This window comes from Haliotis rufescens, unplaced genomic scaffold, assembly GCF_023055435.1.
Source record: "Haliotis rufescens isolate VD_foot unplaced genomic scaffold, xgHalRufe1.0.p SCAF_4, whole genome shotgun sequence".
Lineage (NCBI taxonomy): Eukaryota > Metazoa > Mollusca > Gastropoda > Lepetellida > Haliotidae > Haliotis > Haliotis rufescens.
In genome coordinates this window covers 14,711,229-14,730,307 of record NW_025964112.1, presented here as the reverse complement: position 1 = coordinate 14,730,307, position 19,079 = coordinate 14,711,229, and the positions used below count along the sequence as shown (strand labels likewise).

The window sequence follows — 19,079 nt, the reverse complement described above, 5'->3', positions numbered from 1 at the left end:
AGTGTAAATCCTGCTGGGAAACCATGCAGGTAGCAGAGGTACCTTAAGTCCCCTTGGTCCCCAGTATGGTGATTTTAACCTTGTTGCTGGTGATCTATAGCCCAATTTTTATATCGTGTCCTTCCCCAATAATCAGATATTTTTAATGTTCTACAACTAGTTTTAAGTCAATCTGTGATCTATTGCTAGTTATTATACTGTTCTTCATCAACAGTTTTTATTAATATTGTATAACTTGTTCAAGTCACATTATGGCTGAAATATTGCCGACGTGATCTTAAATTGAACTCACTCACTCACTGATATTATTTAATAATATAATTCCACTTTTTCTAAGTTCAGCATTTTCATTACCATGCTTCTTGGGTTTATAGAGAAGCCGAAATCATCGTCCAAGAAGCCTGTTGGTCCATCTGTTGTCGCACCTCTGACTGATTCCACCACAGTAGAAGGCGAGAAAAGATTTGTCCTTGACTGCAGCTTTGAAGGTGAGTAAAAATACAAGTAGATTAGTTGTCCTATAGCTGTATATTACCATAAAGCAGATTGCATTATCATCAGATTCATGGAGAATGCATATTGCAGTGCAAGCCAATTCAGAATCTTGGCAATGGGGTAGCCTAGTTGTTAAAGCGTTGGCTCATCATGCCGAAGACTCGGGTTCGATTCCCGACATGGGTACAATGTGTGAAGCCCATTTCTTTTGTCCCCTGCTATGATTTTGCTGGAATATTGCTAAAAGCAATGTAAACCATACTCAATCACTCAGTTCAGAATTATTGCCAGGGAACAGGGAAATACAACTTTCGGATCCTATTTTATGCGCTCCTTTGAAATATCAAGTGCGAGCACATGTAGGGAAATATTAAATCAATGAGACCTTCACTTTCAGATGCCACGGATTGTTCCATCACATGGTTCAAGGATGGAGAAGAGATAAAGCCAGGTCGCGAGTTCCGGGCCAGGTTTGACGGCAGAGTTGCCTCCCTTACCATCTCCCGCGTTATCGAGGAAGATGTTGGCAAATATGAATGTGTAGCATCCGGACCCACAGGCGAGGAGGCTAAGACAAACTGTTACCTCAAAGTTGAAGGTGAGATATGAAATGTGGAACTAATTGGCTCTGTATTATCTGTATGTGAATGTATATTATATATCAACATACTCTTGGCTTGTAACAGAGATGACTATGGTTCCATCCCCAACAGGTTGAAGTAGTGTAAAATTATCGTCCCTCTGAGAGGGTATGTAAGACCACGTCTTTCAAAGTATATTTATTTCGGCCACGTTTTTAATAGTAGTATATATGTTTGTTTAACTTTGGCTAAATTTGTCATAATCGCCAACAGCTGAAGGGATGATGTAAATCCGGCTGGGGTCCATGCAGGTAGCTAAAGTACTGTAAGTCCCCATGGACCCTAGCATTGTGGCTGGCAATCTCTAGCTCATTTTTATCTTGTATTGTTTCGTATGATGTTATAATTTTATTGCTATCTACTAGTTTTAAATATAATCTGTGATAAATCTGGTTATTTTACTGTCCATCGTTGACAGGTTTTTATTCAGTCTAAATATATGTATTATTAATGTACTTCTCGTCATGATATGGCTGAAATACTGCCGATGTGTCGTTAAATATTAACTCACTCACTCACTCACCATCCCCAACATGGTAAGAAATGCTCTAGTCACATTATGGCATTACTGTTGATGTGATTCACATTATGATTGAAATACTGTTGATGTGGAAAAAAACCCAAAAAACAACATACAACAAAATCTTTTAAACTCGTATGGGTACCAAGGAGGGGATTTGAGACAAAATGGGCTACAAATCCCCCAGATGAGCCAACTACATGGAACATGAGGATCAGGGGGTCAAAATGTTGTTGTTTACAACATACTTATTTTGATACAGAGTTACAACATTCAAAGCATTAGTAAAGCTTTCAAAAAAAAAATTATGGTAGAGGATTTCCAAATTTGATGCATTGGTAACAAAAATAATATCTGATGCATATCCCAATTTTGACTTGTTCAAGTGTTTTTTCATGTGAACACTTGACTTGCCTTTGCATGTGTTTGTGTCAGGTGCCACCAGTGGGGCTTGATACACTCACCTTTTACCGAACACCTGGTGTCATCACTCTTCGATTCTGACTCATAAACACACGCTAATGATGTAGTGGGAATAGTACAATGGACTTTTTGTGATTATATAGAGCTTTTTTGCTTCTATTTACTAATTTTGTGAAATTGTTGCTTGATGGCTTTTATATTTGTCTGTCTGCTCCAGATTTAATACAGTGATTGAAGTTTGTTTCATACAGCCCTCCCTACAGTATTGCTACGTGTGGCAGAAAACAATCAATGTTTGCACATAATTTAGACACTGTGCTTGGGATCAGATTTAAGTGATGAATATGAAACCACTCTTCGTCCTTGTTTCAGTTTCCAACGAAAAACGTGAACCTCCCGTGTTTGTGCGAGAACTGCGCGACATGGAGGTCGACAATGGAGACAAAGTTGAGCTGGTTGTGGAGGTCAAAGGTAATTATGCATGAATATTCTACCACTATAGAAGTGCAAGTATCTGCAACTTGACCTCAGTGTGTGACCAACGTTTGCGTGACCGTTCCTGTACGCAGGAGTTAGTTAGACATATGACTCTATATGCATGGTCCAGAGGAGCCAGTACTTGCGTGTACCAAGATGTGATTTATGAAATAGTGAGGTTGAAATAATGTTTACAAAGCCATTGGAGCATGTAGAGACCAAACCCTTCAATGTGTCTCATTGCATCTTGGATTAATCCTATCTGTCTAATTTCTTTGTTTCAAAACTCAGTCTCCATAACTTCCCTGTTTTAGAACAGATTCTGCTATAGCCAACCAATAGGCCACTTCCTTAAATGGTGTCATTTAAGGTCATACTAGATGGTTTGCAAATAGTTGACTAGTAATGAAGTTTCGTATGTCAAAAGAAAAATAATTTTATACAAATTTGCACAACCTTGTGTGTGTCAGTTAGCTTGGTTGGAGCAGGTTATACAAAATCTGTATTCACATCTGTCAATAGATGCATTTGTTAAAGTGTTGGCCATAGCCAGAGAATAAACTATCTCTATATGACTGTTTTTATTAGAAAATTCAAGGTTTTTTTATTGTGTAGTTTATTATTTACATTTCTTATAAGAAATAAATAGAATCATTAAAATAGTGATAAATCTACCTCATTTTGGTTTCATTTTTTGTTTGCTCAATCTGTAAAAAGAAAAAGAAATAAATGTTGCATAGCTTCCTTAGATTATGCTGTGGTAGGTCTATAGTTGCTGAAGCTGCTGAAATACCCTGCTCAGATCTCCCGCTGTAGGTGTCAACTCTCAACTTCATCCTTTAATACTGCTGCCTCTAGTAATCTGCCGAAACAGCATCTTGAACTATGTGTGTGGATTTTGTGTGATGTGAAATAAATATCCCAAGTGTGATATGAAATATATTTCCCCATGTGTGATAAGACAGATACTCCATTTGTGATGAAATCCCATCTCAGTGGTATATCCTGTCTGTGTAACCATGGTAACATGACATATGTTACCCATTCTGCTAGTGCTTGATTTTCTATCCTATGCATGCTTGCTGCACGATTTATGCATGTTGTGTTTTCAGGCAGTGAGCCAATCGATGTGTTCTGGATACATAATAACAGGGAGGTAACTCCGCAAGACACGGAGTGCCAGCTGATAAGGGACGGCAATATTCATAAACTCGTAATCCCCCAAGTGTGTCAGCAGGATGTTGGGGAGTATGTGTGCGAGGCATACAGTGATTACGGTGATACAGACACGTTTTGTAGACTTAATGTCCGAGGTAGGAATGACATGAAAACCGTAATATCTATAGAGGTCACAAGGGATTAATGAAGTTGTATTTCAACAAGCGTAGATATGGAATGTGTTTGTGTATGTGTGCATGAATGTTATAAAAGCATTTTGAAGTTTGGAGATTCTATTCAGCGAAACTATTTGTATTTAAGGTATTTATAAAATAAACAATCAACTCTAAATTCTTTTCTTATACTTACCTATTCGATATCAATCTCATTAAAATCAGATCTTAGTTCTCGTTACTGCAAAACAAAGATTTGAGGACATCCCATTACGGGTCACGTCAGACCGACCTTGCTCGAACTTTGACCGACCAATGGAATGGCTGACAAGAAGTCGACATTAGCCAATCAGAAGGCTTTCTTGGCTTTACGGCATTAATTTCAAATTGGCGACTAGGCTTCGAAACATATTTTGACAAGTTCTCGATAAAAAATTTGAAACCTGAACAAAAGAACATTCTGGAATGGCTAATTGATGGTCAAGATTGTATGGATTGTCGTCAAGCCCGTAACTATCGTTCGGAATATCCTGTGTTAAAGTTTTCATGGTTGCATGATTAGAAATCACATTTTGACTGTCACTTTCATGATCTGGTAAGCGACGCTCTGATTCGTCGGTTGAAAGGTCGTTCAGATGTGACCCCTGATTGGATGTCCTCAGATCTTTGTTTAGCGGAAGCGAGAACTAAGATCTGATTTTAATGAGATTGATTCGATATGTATAATTCATAAAGTTTCAAATGAATCGTATACAAATACATAATTTCCATATCTTAACTTCTTTGATATACAAACTTCTTTTCATTGATAAATCATTTTAGAATATGACTTAAGTAACATTACACATTGCTAAATTTGTTCAATATTCTCAAGCTTTTTCTCCTTTCTCTCTTCAGAAAATGAACTTCCCAGCTCATCGGAATCAGAAAGTTCCTGAGCATGATTATCTCCCTTTAGTATATCCCATCATTCCTATTTCTACCTCCATTTTCTCATTTTTGTTTGTCTATCCATCTTCCCTAACATTTAAACTATCCACCTTTCCTTTCTTCCCTGCCTCTTTCACTCACTCACTCTTTCCACCCTTATTAACCCCATGTTTTGTTTGAGTTTGAATCATTGTTTTAAACAGACGTAGAGCTCCCCGCCCCTCCCGAATTTGTCTCGAGTCCCCGTCTTTTAACAACAGAAGAGGGCTCAAGTACAATGTACACGTGTAGGGTGAGAGGTCACCCAGTACCGCACGTTTCATGGGAGAAAGATGGCGTAGCCATCAAGGAAAATAGCCATTTCAAGGTAAGAATTAAATTTGTTGATTACAAATTGATATCTATTTTATTGTTATATGGTTAAAAAGCAAATGCAACTTTAATTTAATTCAAATTTTGATCACTCACTGTCATTTTCAAAACTACTAACAAGGGAAAGTGAACATGGATCATTATTAGGGTCAAATTATGATCCACTGCAGTGAGTTTGGTTTTACACCGCTTTTAGCAATATTCCAGCAATATCACAGCGGGGACATCAGAAATGGGCTTGACATGTTGTACCCATGTGGGGAATCGAACCCGGGTCTTTTGCGTGATAAGCAAACAATTTAACCTCTAGGCTACCCCACCAACCCTGATCCACTGGTGTGTAAGTACTCTTGTACATGTACATGAATTGGAGGAAGGGAACCTGCTGAGTGATTTCTATGTGTATTCCAGATATCAATGCAAGGGGACGAACATATCCTGGAGATACTAAACACGAATAAGACAGACGCAGGAAACTTCACCTGCCGTCTACACAACTCGAATGGAGAAGTGTCGAACACTGCGGCACTTGTAGTCAAAGAGAAAACAGATTTTAGATCTGTCCTTAAAACAAGGTAATAGAGTTAACATTGTCAAGAAGAAAATAATATCAGACCTTCAAAACCGCATAATTTTTAATAAACTCTGTTCGGATCAGAATAATGAAAACCTCTACAGTCAAACATAAGCTGTAGGAAAATTTATGTATGCCATCAATTTATGTAGCAAGAAATAATATGCAATTTTGCAGTTTCTGAAAGCAATAGATATGTTGTTGTTTCAAAAACATACCCAAAAATCTGAATCTGGATGTGTAGATGTCTTTCGTTGTCCTTTTCAGACCAACTCTTGGAAAACTTGGAAAACAAAACAGCACTGATTCTGAAAAATCAGACAAAGAGAACGATCTACAATTCCGTCATGTGTTACGCAAGGGTGATCGATCAACCCCACCTGGTGGCTATGATGACAAGCGTTCACGCTCTGGGGTGCAGCAAGTTGACTTTCGTAATGTCCTCAAACATAAAACAAGCAAACCGGATCCAGTATTAGCATCAAAATCAAAAACGTCTGAACCTGCGAGGGAGACAGTGACACTGAAGTCAAGAGAGGCTTACAAACAAAACAGAGACTTGAACAAGTCAACCACTGTGAAAACCGAAACAATATCTGTAAGAAGTGTCTCCAAATCAAAACTATATGACTCTCCCAAAATAGAGATAGATAAATTTGAAAAAAGTTCAAATGTTAGTTTAAAGAAATCTCCCCCACAGGAAGACAAGGCTCTGAAAAGTAAGCTTAATAAGTTTGAGCAGATGTCAAATCATGAAGATTCACCCTCAGGGCCATTTGTCAAAAGTCAGACCAAACAGGGATCCTTACAGGGAAGATTAGAAAAATTTGAAAAGAATAAACTTCAAGATGAAGTGAAAACCAAAGTTCAAACAACACCGCCTACCTCCAAAACACCAGACAAATCAGTGTTAGGAAAGCTGAACAAATTTGAAAAACTTTCAAGTGGTGAACAGACGTCTGCTAAGAAGAAAACACCCCCACCTACTCAGACCCCAAAACCCCGAGGAAATGTTTTAGACAAGTATTCCTTTAAAGAGAGGACATCACCAAGTCATAACTTGCAAAATGGTAAATCAAATGTGAAGCAAGAAGATTTACCAACTAAAAACAACACGACAGAAAAATCTGTGAAATCCCGCAAGGAGAAATTTGAGGCCTCTTCTGACTTTGCATCGCCAGAGAAAACAAAGCAATCCAAATTAGACAAAAGCAACAAATTGGAAAATTCCCCCGAACAAACATGGAGGTCAAAACAAGAGAGTGAACCTCTGGCTGTGTTGACGACACGACATTCAGACATCGTTCAACAACCTCCACGAGTCCGACGTCAGTTGGCAGACCAACGCGTTCGTTATGGCCACCAGGTGGTGCTGGAGTGTGAGATATCAGGAGGATCTGTTGACTGGAGCGTCAATGGGAAAGCCATTCGGGTATGTCGTAACCCCAAAGCTTTGCAGTCTTTTGATAAAATTAACTTCCTGTCAGGGACCTTATCCTGTATGAATCTACAACAGACCTAGGCGACTGTTTGTTGTAAGAGACGACAAACAGAATCTTGTGGTCAGGCTGGCTGACTTGTCTGATGCATGTCATCATATCCTAATCGTGTGGATTGATGCTCATGATATCAATCACTGGACTGTCTTGTCTCGATTTGATTATTTTCAGACCGCCCTCGTATAGCCGAAATATTGCTGAGTGAGGCGTTAAGTAACAAACAAACAAAATACAACAGACCTTTTTTGTGTTACATCTTCATTCAAGATTAGTAATCAATGATAATTTTCATAATGGTTAAAATAATGGCATATGTTGAAAATTTGATGGATTGTTAATCTCAAATCAAAGTCTAGTTGGTTCCTTGGAGTTCTCATTATGATCATGTATGTAGAATAATCAGAATTAAAAATCCCCCATAGTTTGATGAACTGGTATCTTATCCTGAAGCAAGCAATTTACTAAATATTTTATGACGATTTTTTAACAATTATGGACAATTTAAGAAAGTTTGTTGGTGTTTTTTTGCCAGTGTTCCAAGTTTTTCAAGATGGCAATGACACCCGAAAATGTCGCAACACTGATGATCGCAGAAGCATACTCTGAAGACGAGGGAGAATATATTTGCACAGCCACCAACAAGTTTGGAACAGCGTCTACGTCATGCAAGCTGTTTGTTGATGGTATGTATTCATTAAATTCTTGACTCATATAAAGACTGCATCAGAGATGGGGGCCTTGGTGAGGTTGTGATGTGTGGGTATGAGGGTGCGCTGGGATCATGATGAGATACAATGTGAGCACTGTGGTCACAATGGCTGTTGGGTATGGATAGTTACATTGATTGTCATTGCAAGATTAGCTATGTACATGATGTACAGTTAGCAGGGATCAATGCTTCCTGGACGGATTATGTATATTAGACAACCTAGGCTCACCATGAGTATCCCAGGTTGGAATAGGTCCCAAGCCTAGTGCTGGTCGTAAGAGGCAACTTGATGTTTTTTTGTTTGTTGTTTAATGCCGCACTCAGCAATATTCCAGCTATGTGACAGCGGTCTGTAAATAATTGAATCTGGACCAGACAATCCAATTATTGACATCATGAGCATTGATCACCCATATGGGATCGATGACATGCATCATCCAAGTCAGTGAGCCTGACCACCCGATCCCATTAGCTGCCTCTCACGACAAGCATAGTCACCTTTTACGGCAAGCATGGGTTGCTGAAGACCTATTCTTACTCTGATCTTCACAGGTTGGCAACTTGATTGGGTGGTCAGGCTCAGGAAGTTGGTTGATTGTGAGTGATCGTACGCTAATAACGTGGATTGTTACTCATAATATCTATCACTGGTTTGTCTGCTCTAGACTTACTGTAATTACTTGCAAGCAGTTGTCATATAGCTGGAATTTTGCTGAGCATGGCATTAACCAGCAAACAAGCATGATACTTGTGACTAAACAGCAGCTTTCACTCTTTTCACTGCTGTTATCTTCCAGCCTCCAGTTCCCTCTCTTCACGCTCTGACATCGAAGGTGCCGTGACTATACCTGCTCGACTTCTGACTATCACTCCCTCCTCATTGGCTGTGACCAGAGGTCAGAAGGTCATCATCGAGGCAACATTTAACGGGGAGCCCAAACCGGAAGTGAGGTGGTTCAAAGGGAGAGATGAAATTCTGAAAGGTGAGATGGTCGGTCCAATATAAGGCATTGCAATGGGTTTGACTTCCACATTCTTTCAGTTCGATAATTTGAATACTTTCTAAATATCTTCACTGCAATAATAAACCTAATGCGATTGAAATTTTGTAATTGATATCAACCCCAAAATGTTTCATGATATGCATTTCATTTATAACATTGACTCAAGCTTGCTCTGGTGTTACCGTACATCAGTGTTTTATTTACCCCTAGTTGTGTGTTTTTCGAGATTTGAACCTGCATCTTGTGGCAATCCCTCCACAATGACATTGTACTGCAACATTAAGTTTATAAGTACTGTTTTTTATCCTTCAGACAAGAGAATCCAGCTTGACAGCACAGGCGACCACAGTGTCCTGACCATCAACAAGGTGACACCCAAGGACGCCGGCAGATACATGGTTGCGATTGAGAACCATGCGGCCAAGGATTCTCTCTGTGCCTCAGTCAGTATAGAAGGTGGGTGTTGTCCACTCTCATCCACATCCCATTTTCAGATCATGACACTGACATGACTTGGACTTGACCCAGCCTGCTGTTACAAAGACTTTTGAGTCTACTAGACTACTGGCATTGGATTCAGTGGTTATATATGAGCTACTAAAAGCTTGATAGAAAATGATTACCGTATTCGACGTAATAAGCGCCCTGCTCTATTAAGCGCCCACGGCGATATTTGTTGATATGTTCATCTTAACCATCTGATTACCGGTACTTCCCATTTAGGGTATCGATGATGATTTTAACTCATTGTTGATGTGGAGTTGTGTTATCACAAATACGATATGTAAGTCAATACGTGCAAGCATGCACATGGTATTATTTGTAAGAGACATATACATTGTATATCTAAAGGGGTAAAATACTGAGGGCGATCGTTTTCTGTGTTCAACAAACCACGTAATTTACGATCTTTCAATTCTGTTTTCTTTCCACCAAAATCATATTCTTATAAGCGCTCGCTATTTCTAATTTTGAGAATGACCTGGGCACTTATTATGCTGAATACGGTACTAGAATTGGGCTTCAGATGAACGACAGGCACAGACTGATAGCCACAAATAAAATAAAGTTTGAGTTTGTATAAGTGTAAAAAAACTGACCTTCCATCGTAAAGTATCTTCAAGGGCTATGTACCATGTACAATGTCATACCACAACAAAATGAACGTCTTGCCTCGTATAGGAATTGTACCACTTAGCTATTCCTAAATATCTATTGTGAACATTCCATATGAATGTAGTCCATATGCCAGTGTATCTGACCGTTCATCGATGATGGCATTTCAGATATCCCCGAACCACCCGGCAAACCCCAGGCCAACGACATCCTGCGAACATCAGTGGTATTGTGGTGGTGTGGCTCCCCCTATGACGGGGGATCTCAGATCACCCATTACAAAGTCCAGTTGAAGAAAGTTGGAGACTCTAACTGGACGACTCTCACCTCGAGTTGCAAGGTGCGTACTCTTTCATCTACTTGCAGGTACAGTTGGCCTGGTCGTCTAAGAGGACACAGTTCACAATGTAGAGTTGTGTCCCTTAGCTGTGCCAGAATATGGGGTTTATGGGGGTTGGTTCCATGATTCCATTACCCTTAATACCACCATGTGTCTTGAGGTGACTTTCTAAAGGCTCCTCCTGCTTCTCGGGCTTTCCTCAAGCTGACACGATGTGATATAGCTGGAACACTGATCACTCCTTCTATGTTTCTAGGTTTGTCAGCACCATACCCGTGCTTGTGGGTTCACCAAAGTGGTAAACGGCAAAGACCTGCATCACTTCGGGCTTTCCTCCCACATTAAGCTGACACGCCGTGATATAACTGGATTACTGTTAAAAGCGGCGTTAAACCCAACTCGCTCACTCACTCACTCACTCACTCCTTCTGCTTTCAGACACTGGTGTGTTTGGTCATAATGTGATTATTTAGGCTAAAAGAAATAATAGTCTTTCTTCTCAGGCACCGCCCGCATCATCATAAAGTCTGCAGCATGTTTTGTTTTTATTTCCATTTTCAAAAAAAAGAAGAAGAAATCTTTAAATATTCTGTGTCCCAACACATGACCCCGGCAGTTAAATGCTACAATACTTAAGAACAACATGATTTCCTGAAATTATCATAAACAAAATTTGGTTACATACTAGCTTGACACCTACCTGCGCAATAATTTCACAAGCCATTGCCTGAGAACCAACCCAACACACACACACTTCCCCTTAACAGCGGGGCGGTCGGGTAGCCTAGTGGTTAAAGCGTTCGCTCGTCATGCCAAAGACCCAGGGTCGATTCCCGACATGGGTACAATGTGTGAAGCCCATTTCTGGAATATTGCTAAAAGTGGCGTAAAACCATACTCACTCACTCACATCCCTTAACAGCAATCTCATTAAAATCAGATCTTAGTTCTCGCTTCCGCTAAACAAAGATCTGAGGACAGAACAAAAGGACCTTTCATCCAACCAATCAGAGCGTCACTTACCAGATCATGAAAGTGACAGTTGGAATGTGATTTCTAATCATACAACCTCGAAATCAACACGGGGTATTCCGAAAGAAAGTTACGGGTTTAACGACTGAATCCATACAATCTAGACCATCTAATAGCCATTCCAGAATGTTCTTTTGTTTAGGTTTCAAATTTGTAATCGAAAATATGTTTCGAAGCCTAGTCACCAATTTGAAATTAGGGCCGTAAAGCAGAGAAAGCTCCCTTCTGATTGGTCATTCCATTGGTCAGTCAAAGTTCGCACAGGTTGATCTGACGTGACCTGTAATGGGATGTCTTCAAATCTTTGTTAAGTGGGAGCGAGAACTAAGGTCTGATTTTAATGAGATTGCCGTAACAGTGGTGGAAATAAAAATTTTAGTCCACTAGTCCTCATAATGATAACATATAGTGAAACCCTAAAAAATTGCAAATTCCACTAGTCTCCAAGATTCTCTAACTATTGGGCAGTTTGGCAAGGACTGTTAGACAAGTGCCAATTTCTAACGTTGCAATTTCAAATACTGATTGTAATGTATTGCTAATTACAACGCTAAACAACTTAACAATTCAACAATATAGAAACCCAAGACACTATATATGGTAATCCTCAAAGATTTGACCAAACAAGCTATAGAAGTTCTGCAGACACTTGAATTATGAACTGTGCTGGTTGTAGAACACCTTCTATCCAGTGGACAAACTAGAAGAGAAGACAGCCTATTATTTCCGTGTGTATGCTGCCAACAAACATGGCTACAGCAGCTCGGGGGAGATGTCTGACAAGGTCTTCACATCCAACAGGAAAATATCCCTGGATTATGAATCAGATGGTGAGTACCCCAAAAGTAGCAGGATGCATCCTCTGATGGCTCTGTAGGAGGTGCTCCAGGTGTATGCCACAACACTGAGTTCTCTTCCACGGCACACGTTATGCAGCTTAGGCTTAAAATAATTTTATTGGTTCACAGGCAGCACCACATACACATGATATGGATTGGTAGGTAGGTTTTTAATTCAATGGATGGCATAAGGTGGGATGGGGCAGCTGTTGTTTATTAGGAGATGATACAGATATGACGTGAGATTCAGGAATCGGCTAACAACATGCTTAATTCTCAACTCAATCATTTTTTTGATATATGACGTATGGATAGCATACTGTCACATTATAAAGAAAATTAGCACAATTATCCAAATTCTTGCCAAAGAACCAATTATTTTATTTTACAGTCTATAGTGTGAGAGTGTGAGAATCTTTCATATAACAGCATGAATAGAAGCCAGAATAGAATACTAGGTTTGTGAGGATATTTGTGAGAAAGCTCTCAGTGAATCCAGACCTCAACCTGGTCAAAGGTAGATAACTCTGTATGACATTCAAGGCTGCAGACATATATATCCAATCACGTGCCTTGCACTGTTGAGCAATATGGCATTTGGCTTTGTACACAAACATATATTCAGCATGAAGCATTTGCTGTGATTGATGCATGATATAATTTGTATGTATATCAGTACATCTAAAAACTAATTTCAAATTAGATGATCACAATACTACACCATGCCACAGCTTGGTTTTCTTGGGTCTAGCAGCATGCCCATTTTTGCCAGCTCAATCACCACTAACCATCATGTTATGTATATAATATTTTGAAGTAGAAAGTGCAAGACACATATATATTCTGCTATAAGCTGCATGAAGTAGAACTTAGAAATAGGAGAGTTGCTAACAGCAATCTTATTGTATTAATATTGCCATGCTATTAGAGTACATAGCAGCTTTATATGACCTTCAGTTAGATCTTCATTAAACTTGCCATTATATATTTAACATCATCTGTTTGTAGATGTGCCGTGATATCTAGGAAAGTAGTTTTGGACATTCTCTGGAATCGTTATATCATTTTTTCAGAGGATTCTAATATATTGCTTGTAAACTCAACCAGTTCATAAAAGTTATAAAAAATATATCATTTGATGTTATACTGAAGAAATCAAATTTGATTTTCTGAAATGAAAAACTTCTAAAAATTTGTGCAAGGTACTTTTTGAAGTGGTTGAGTTGCACATGGGTTTTTTGTGTTTCTTCTAGCTAGTTGTATTTGGATTGACAACAGATGTTTTGCTGGGAAATATTTGTTCTTTTCGACCCATAACTATTTAAATGGCATTTATGGCATCTTTTTGACACATGCTGAAAAACATCACCCTGGGGAATAAAAACACCTTTGCAAAATTACTATTTAAACTTTCAAGTTGTCAATCCAGTTTAACATCTAGACACCTGTCTGAAGCATTAGTCTCTTTGCTTTTATCACCTTTCTTTGACGTTACCATGGTTACAGGCGCACCTGAAGTATTCTCACCTGTGGAAACCAAGTTCAAAGGTAACTTGTTGACATTCAGGCAAGGGCAGATAAGCTGACTTACACAATATTATTGACAGGGTAACCTTGGATATTAATCCTGTATCTATAGTTAACATAGGGACCACATATAGGACATGTTTTTTTGTCTTGGTATACTGTGTATGTTTATTAGAGGAATCTAAACAAGATGTAATTCTTTTATATCAAACATGCAGTGTCTGAAATAACCTATATACAAACTGTAGTCTAATGGCCATACAGTTATACAACGTTACCTTCAGGTTCCAAATAATTGATGAGGGTTATAGATGATCAGCAGTTTAACCGAGGACGAGTCGTAGTTGGTAGATGACTAACAAAACAGTATACATGCTCTGCCTACCTCACACGATCTACGTTGCACGTTTCAGAGTTTAAAAAAAGATTAGAATAGAAGTTGTTCATGATTCATAGTGTAAAAACAGATTTATCGAGTATTAATATGCGCTTTAAAAAAACGACATCGTATCCCTTCAGCGAATTCAGGTGAATAAACAGGTATAATAAACTTGGTCAATGTATTAGCTTTTTTGCGATATAATGTCATACTGGTCAACAAGAGAAGGCACTCTATATTGAACTGTATAGGAAATGTATTGCCTGAAATATTTATAGCAGTACATATAGGAATTCTAAACTGATTTTGTCAATCTTGTCAACAGTTTATCAGGAAACACAGATAGCTTTCAAATGACTGAACAAGAGAGGGAAATTTCAGACACTGCTTATATATTATAACTTAAATTGTAATATTTTAATAATTTTAAGGGAATGTGGTTTCGCCAATGTATTTTGGAAATATTATTCTTACCTTCCAATATATAGAGGATTATCAAATAACAAATACATATATATATTTCACAAACATTTCAATAGATAAGTATTACCTTTTATGTTTTATAACTTTGAAGGAAATGCACTTTGGGCCAAATGGAGAATAGTTTGGCTGAAGTGATTGGCATGCAGAATACTGATGAATTGTTGGTTATAAATGTGCATGTATTTTTATGGCTTGTTTTAACTGATTAACAAAAAAACTAAGTTGCCAATATAACCACAACCATTTTACTTATATCATATAGCATCTATTGTTTTTTTAAAGTTAACAATTCACATGCACTGTTTCAACAACTTGTAAGATTGTTTTGACATAAATGAGACAAGTACATGTCACTTTTTTAAATTACTTTTTTTATGTTTTGTAGATGAACTTCCATTTGAGCCTAGAGAAGTGAAAGTGGAACCATCGAGGAAGTTTGAAGATGAGTATGAGGTCATGCACGAAGTTGGCAAGTAAGTATTTTATACCGCTTTCAAATTCATATCGTCATGTGGTGTTGATTGCCCACGTGGGTGTAACGTGTGATGCCGAGGTCCCTAGCATTACAGTTTCGCTGTAATCTTTACGATTATAATCTAAAGGTTATTGTATTATGATGATAAAGTCAACTATTACAGAAACGATGGGTAAATTGATTTTTTTTAAACAGCATGTTTTTAATAGTTTACTCATCACGTTGTTTGTAATTTGCTTGTAGATTAACATCACATCCTTCTATCAAATAACTGTTGAGCGAGTATGTGAAAATATGTGAAGAGTATTCCAAATGTCAGCGACATGAACTGGGGACTACTGAAAATTGCATTGATGTCAGGGATAGAATTCTGAAACAAACAACAAACAAACTAACTCTGCGGGGTCATTACTGTCAAATAAGTATAATTACTGAAAATTACTCCTATTTTATCAAGATGTTACGTATAGGGCATAAATAGGGAGGGACCTCTCATGCCTATTGCTGGTATCTCCTGCTGCCATACAGCTGGAATAATGCTAAAAGTGTCAAAAACTCAACTCACTCACATTAAAATTGTTTTTGTATAAATCTTTTTTCCCTTATTTATTTTTGTCATTATACATAGCTGAAAGTGGGGAAGTTTATCAACAATATTTGCACAACATTACGACATTGTGTATTGGTCGACCCCCCTTGAAACCCCCCTAATTCTAGGTACGAAATACTCGCCTTATACACAGCAATATACGGTAGTTGCACCAAAGTCACTCTTCACAAGTGGTGTTTCTTGGTAATGTTTGCAAAGATAGGATTGTATAGTTCAGATGCTTCATATAATGTTGTTCAGTATTGTGATATTATACCATGCTCTACACCCGTGAAGATCCAGGGTAGAATAAGTCTTCAGCAACCCATGCTTGCCATAAAAGGTGACTGCTAGTCGTATGAGGCGACTAACAGGATCGGGTGGTCAGGCTCGCTGTCTTGGTTGATGCATGTCATCGATCCCAATTGCGTGGATCGATGTTCACGATGTCAATCACTGGATTTTCTGGTCCAGACTCGATTATTTAGACCACCGTCATATAGCTGGAATATTGCTGAGTGCGGCGTTAAACAACAAACCAACAAACAAAACAAACAAACAAACAAATATACCATGCTCATGTCTATATATTCTATCTATCTCTAGAGGCAAGTTCGGCAATGTGTACAAATGTAAAGCCAAGGAAAGTGGGAAAATCTGGGCAGCGAAGATTTTGAAATGTCGAGAGAAAGAAAAGGCCAACATTCGTCATGAGATAGAAATCATGAATGATCTGGCACATCCCAAACTTATGATGATCTGGGATGCCTTCGAGGCTCAACGAAGTATGACTCTTGTCATGGAATTGTAAGTCATGTCATGCAGACATTGTTTGAATCTTTGATCTGGAAGTCCAGAATCTAGTGTTTGTTTTTTCTTCTTCTTTTTTTTTAAATATAGTTTTATGCACATGGGGTCGTCTTGTGCTTAAGGTGTTCACTCGTCACACCAGACCTGGGTTCGATTCCCCACATGGGTTTGCTAAATGTATATTAAGTTAAAGTTAAGTTAAACTCTTTTTGAAACTTATGGCAATGTGTACTTATGCGTAGCCTGCTTGATGGAATTTGTGTTTGCAATTGGTACAAGATGTAAGGGTTTCAAGTGTTCCCTACAGTTATATTGCTGGAATTTTGCTAAAAGCGTCGTAAACCCATACACACTCAAATACTCACTAATTTATAATGTTCTCAAAACACTATATGTTACACTTCAGCGTTGGCGGTGGCGAGTTGTTCGAACGTGTGATCAGCGACGATTTTGAGCTGACAGAGGGCGACTGCGTCCACTTCATGCGTCAGACGTGTGATGGCGTAGGCTATATGCACAATAACGGCATCCTTCACCTTGACCTTAAACCCGAGAACATCCTGTGTATCTCAGACAAAACCAACCAGATCAAGATCATTGATTTCGGTCTTGCCAGACGTTATGAGGATGGCAAGAGTATCAAAGTTCTTTTCGGGACGCCCGAGTTCATCGCCCCGGAAGTTATCAACTACGACGAGATCAGCTTTGCCACCGACATGTGGAGCCTTGGTGTCATTTGTTACCTACTGTGAGTCCCTTTGTACATCTTGCTCAAGTTAGGCTGATAGCAACACTCTCAACCGGTTCACCATTGAAATGTACCCTGCCTACAAAACAATATATAAGTTGTACACAGACTTTTATTCCTGCATCATTTTCTACCCAGACCATAAGTCCCAGTGTACCCAGATTTTTAAAGTCTCGCGATAGTCTATTTTGTAAATGTCTCCACGGTTTGTTAACGTCATTGAACAACATGGTCGCTCCCACACTTGCCAGTATTCCCGAGTAAAAGGCGACTATGCTTGTCGTAAGAGGCGACTAACAGGATCCGGTGGTCTGGCTCGCTGACTTGGTTGAAACAGGTCATCGATCCCCATTGCATGGATTGATGCTCGTGATATCAACCACTGGATTGTCTGGTCCAGACTCGATTATTTACAGACTGCCGTCATATAACTGGAATATTGCAGAGTGCAGTGTAAAACAACAAACCAACAGTATTCCCGAAGAAGAACTTTATGTGTATTTGAAAAGAATACCAACATTCATTCCTCTAATATAGATCTATCGGTTGATCGACCAGTTTTCTACTGGGAACAACATTGGCCCTGTGTGAGGAGTTATCTTCCCTTATGCCATCAAGTGGGTTGATGTTGTAAACATCACATTCTGAAAACGATTAAAAAAATTAAGGTACACTTAGATATGATCTGGGCACACTCCACATATCATTCTGTACCCAAGAATGTTTCAATGGTTAACTGATCGAGAGTGACACTATCAGTGTTGATAGAAGTTGGGTCCAGGCAGGGTGAAAACCTGTTTAATTTCTTTCTCCTGACTGTCATGGTGTTTGGCTGGTACCAGGGATTGTTTAACAAGGGCTTTGTAATTCTGAACAATTGTGTGGAATTATTTGTTGTATCTGTTGCTTGCCATTGAGTCGTTAGTATGAACTGAATCACTATTTGTACATACATGTAGTATCTCTTTTGTACTCAATATCGAGTGTCAAGTAAATAATAACAGAAACTGTAAGTATATGTCAAGCACTTGATTTTCTTTGTTAAAAGCCTTATTGTCTGTTTCTTCACAAGGTTATTCATGCTCCTGTCTGCACAATAACTTCCTGTGTACATCATATACCATGTGTTCCTTTTTCCATCAGATTATCAGGCTTATCTCCCTTCCTGGGGGATAACGACGCAGAGACGTTAGCAAATGTTACCCGGGGCGAGTTCGACTTTGATGACGAGTCATTCGATGACATTACTGATAATGCCAAAGACTTCATTACACGTTTGATGATCAAAACGAAAGAGTAAGAAATTTATCCAAATAATTATGTCTGTGCCAAAAATGTTAGGGATGTTAGAAAATTTTTGGGATATTTTTATGAAATTGTATATTCAGTCTTCCCTACAAAAAATTATCCTGCAAAATATTCATGATCTCTTAACCTTTTTTGTTCAGTATTTTAACTTAACTATGTTGATTGTGTTAAATTTGTGGGCAGCATAGACCCGATTCCCAATGCTTTTTGCATGATTCGATTTTTACAATATGTGACCTGGCTGATTGTGTGACATTGTATCCCCAATGAGTTGATCGTCTCATGCTATCGCCCCATGACGATCCGGGGTAGAATAGGTCTTCAGGTACCCATGCTTGCCATAAAAGGCGACTATGCTTGTCGTGAGAGGCGACTAATGGGATTGGGTGGTCAGGCTCACTGACTTGGTTGATACATGTCATCGATCCCAATTGCGTTGATCGATGCTCATGATATCA

General features: G+C 38.8%; 1 protein-coding gene across 1 annotated transcript in view; it reads left to right on the top strand.

Moving 5' to 3' along the window:
- Nucleotides 1–19,079, top strand: part of LOC124140501 (titin-like) — a 461,816-nt gene that overhangs the window by 438,654 nt on the left and 4,083 nt on the right. Inside the window, exons 263-279 of the mRNA XM_048381766.1 lie at nt 375–488; nt 893–1,093; nt 2,452–2,550; nt 3,669–3,869; nt 5,021–5,184; nt 5,601–5,764; nt 6,031–7,195; nt 7,795–7,945; nt 8,769–8,954; nt 9,288–9,431; nt 10,262–10,431; nt 12,140–12,293; nt 13,809–13,850; nt 15,077–15,164; nt 16,362–16,562; nt 16,972–17,313; nt 18,457–18,609. Coding sequence (XP_048237723.1) covers nt 375–488; nt 893–1,093; nt 2,452–2,550; nt 3,669–3,869; nt 5,021–5,184; nt 5,601–5,764; nt 6,031–7,195; nt 7,795–7,945; nt 8,769–8,954; nt 9,288–9,431; nt 10,262–10,431; nt 12,140–12,293; nt 13,809–13,850; nt 15,077–15,164; nt 16,362–16,562; nt 16,972–17,313; nt 18,457–18,609 — 3,739 coding nt within the window. The remainder of the gene's footprint in view (nt 1–374; nt 489–892; nt 1,094–2,451; nt 2,551–3,668; nt 3,870–5,020; nt 5,185–5,600; nt 5,765–6,030; nt 7,196–7,794; nt 7,946–8,768; nt 8,955–9,287; nt 9,432–10,261; nt 10,432–12,139; nt 12,294–13,808; nt 13,851–15,076; nt 15,165–16,361; nt 16,563–16,971; nt 17,314–18,456; nt 18,610–19,079) is intronic.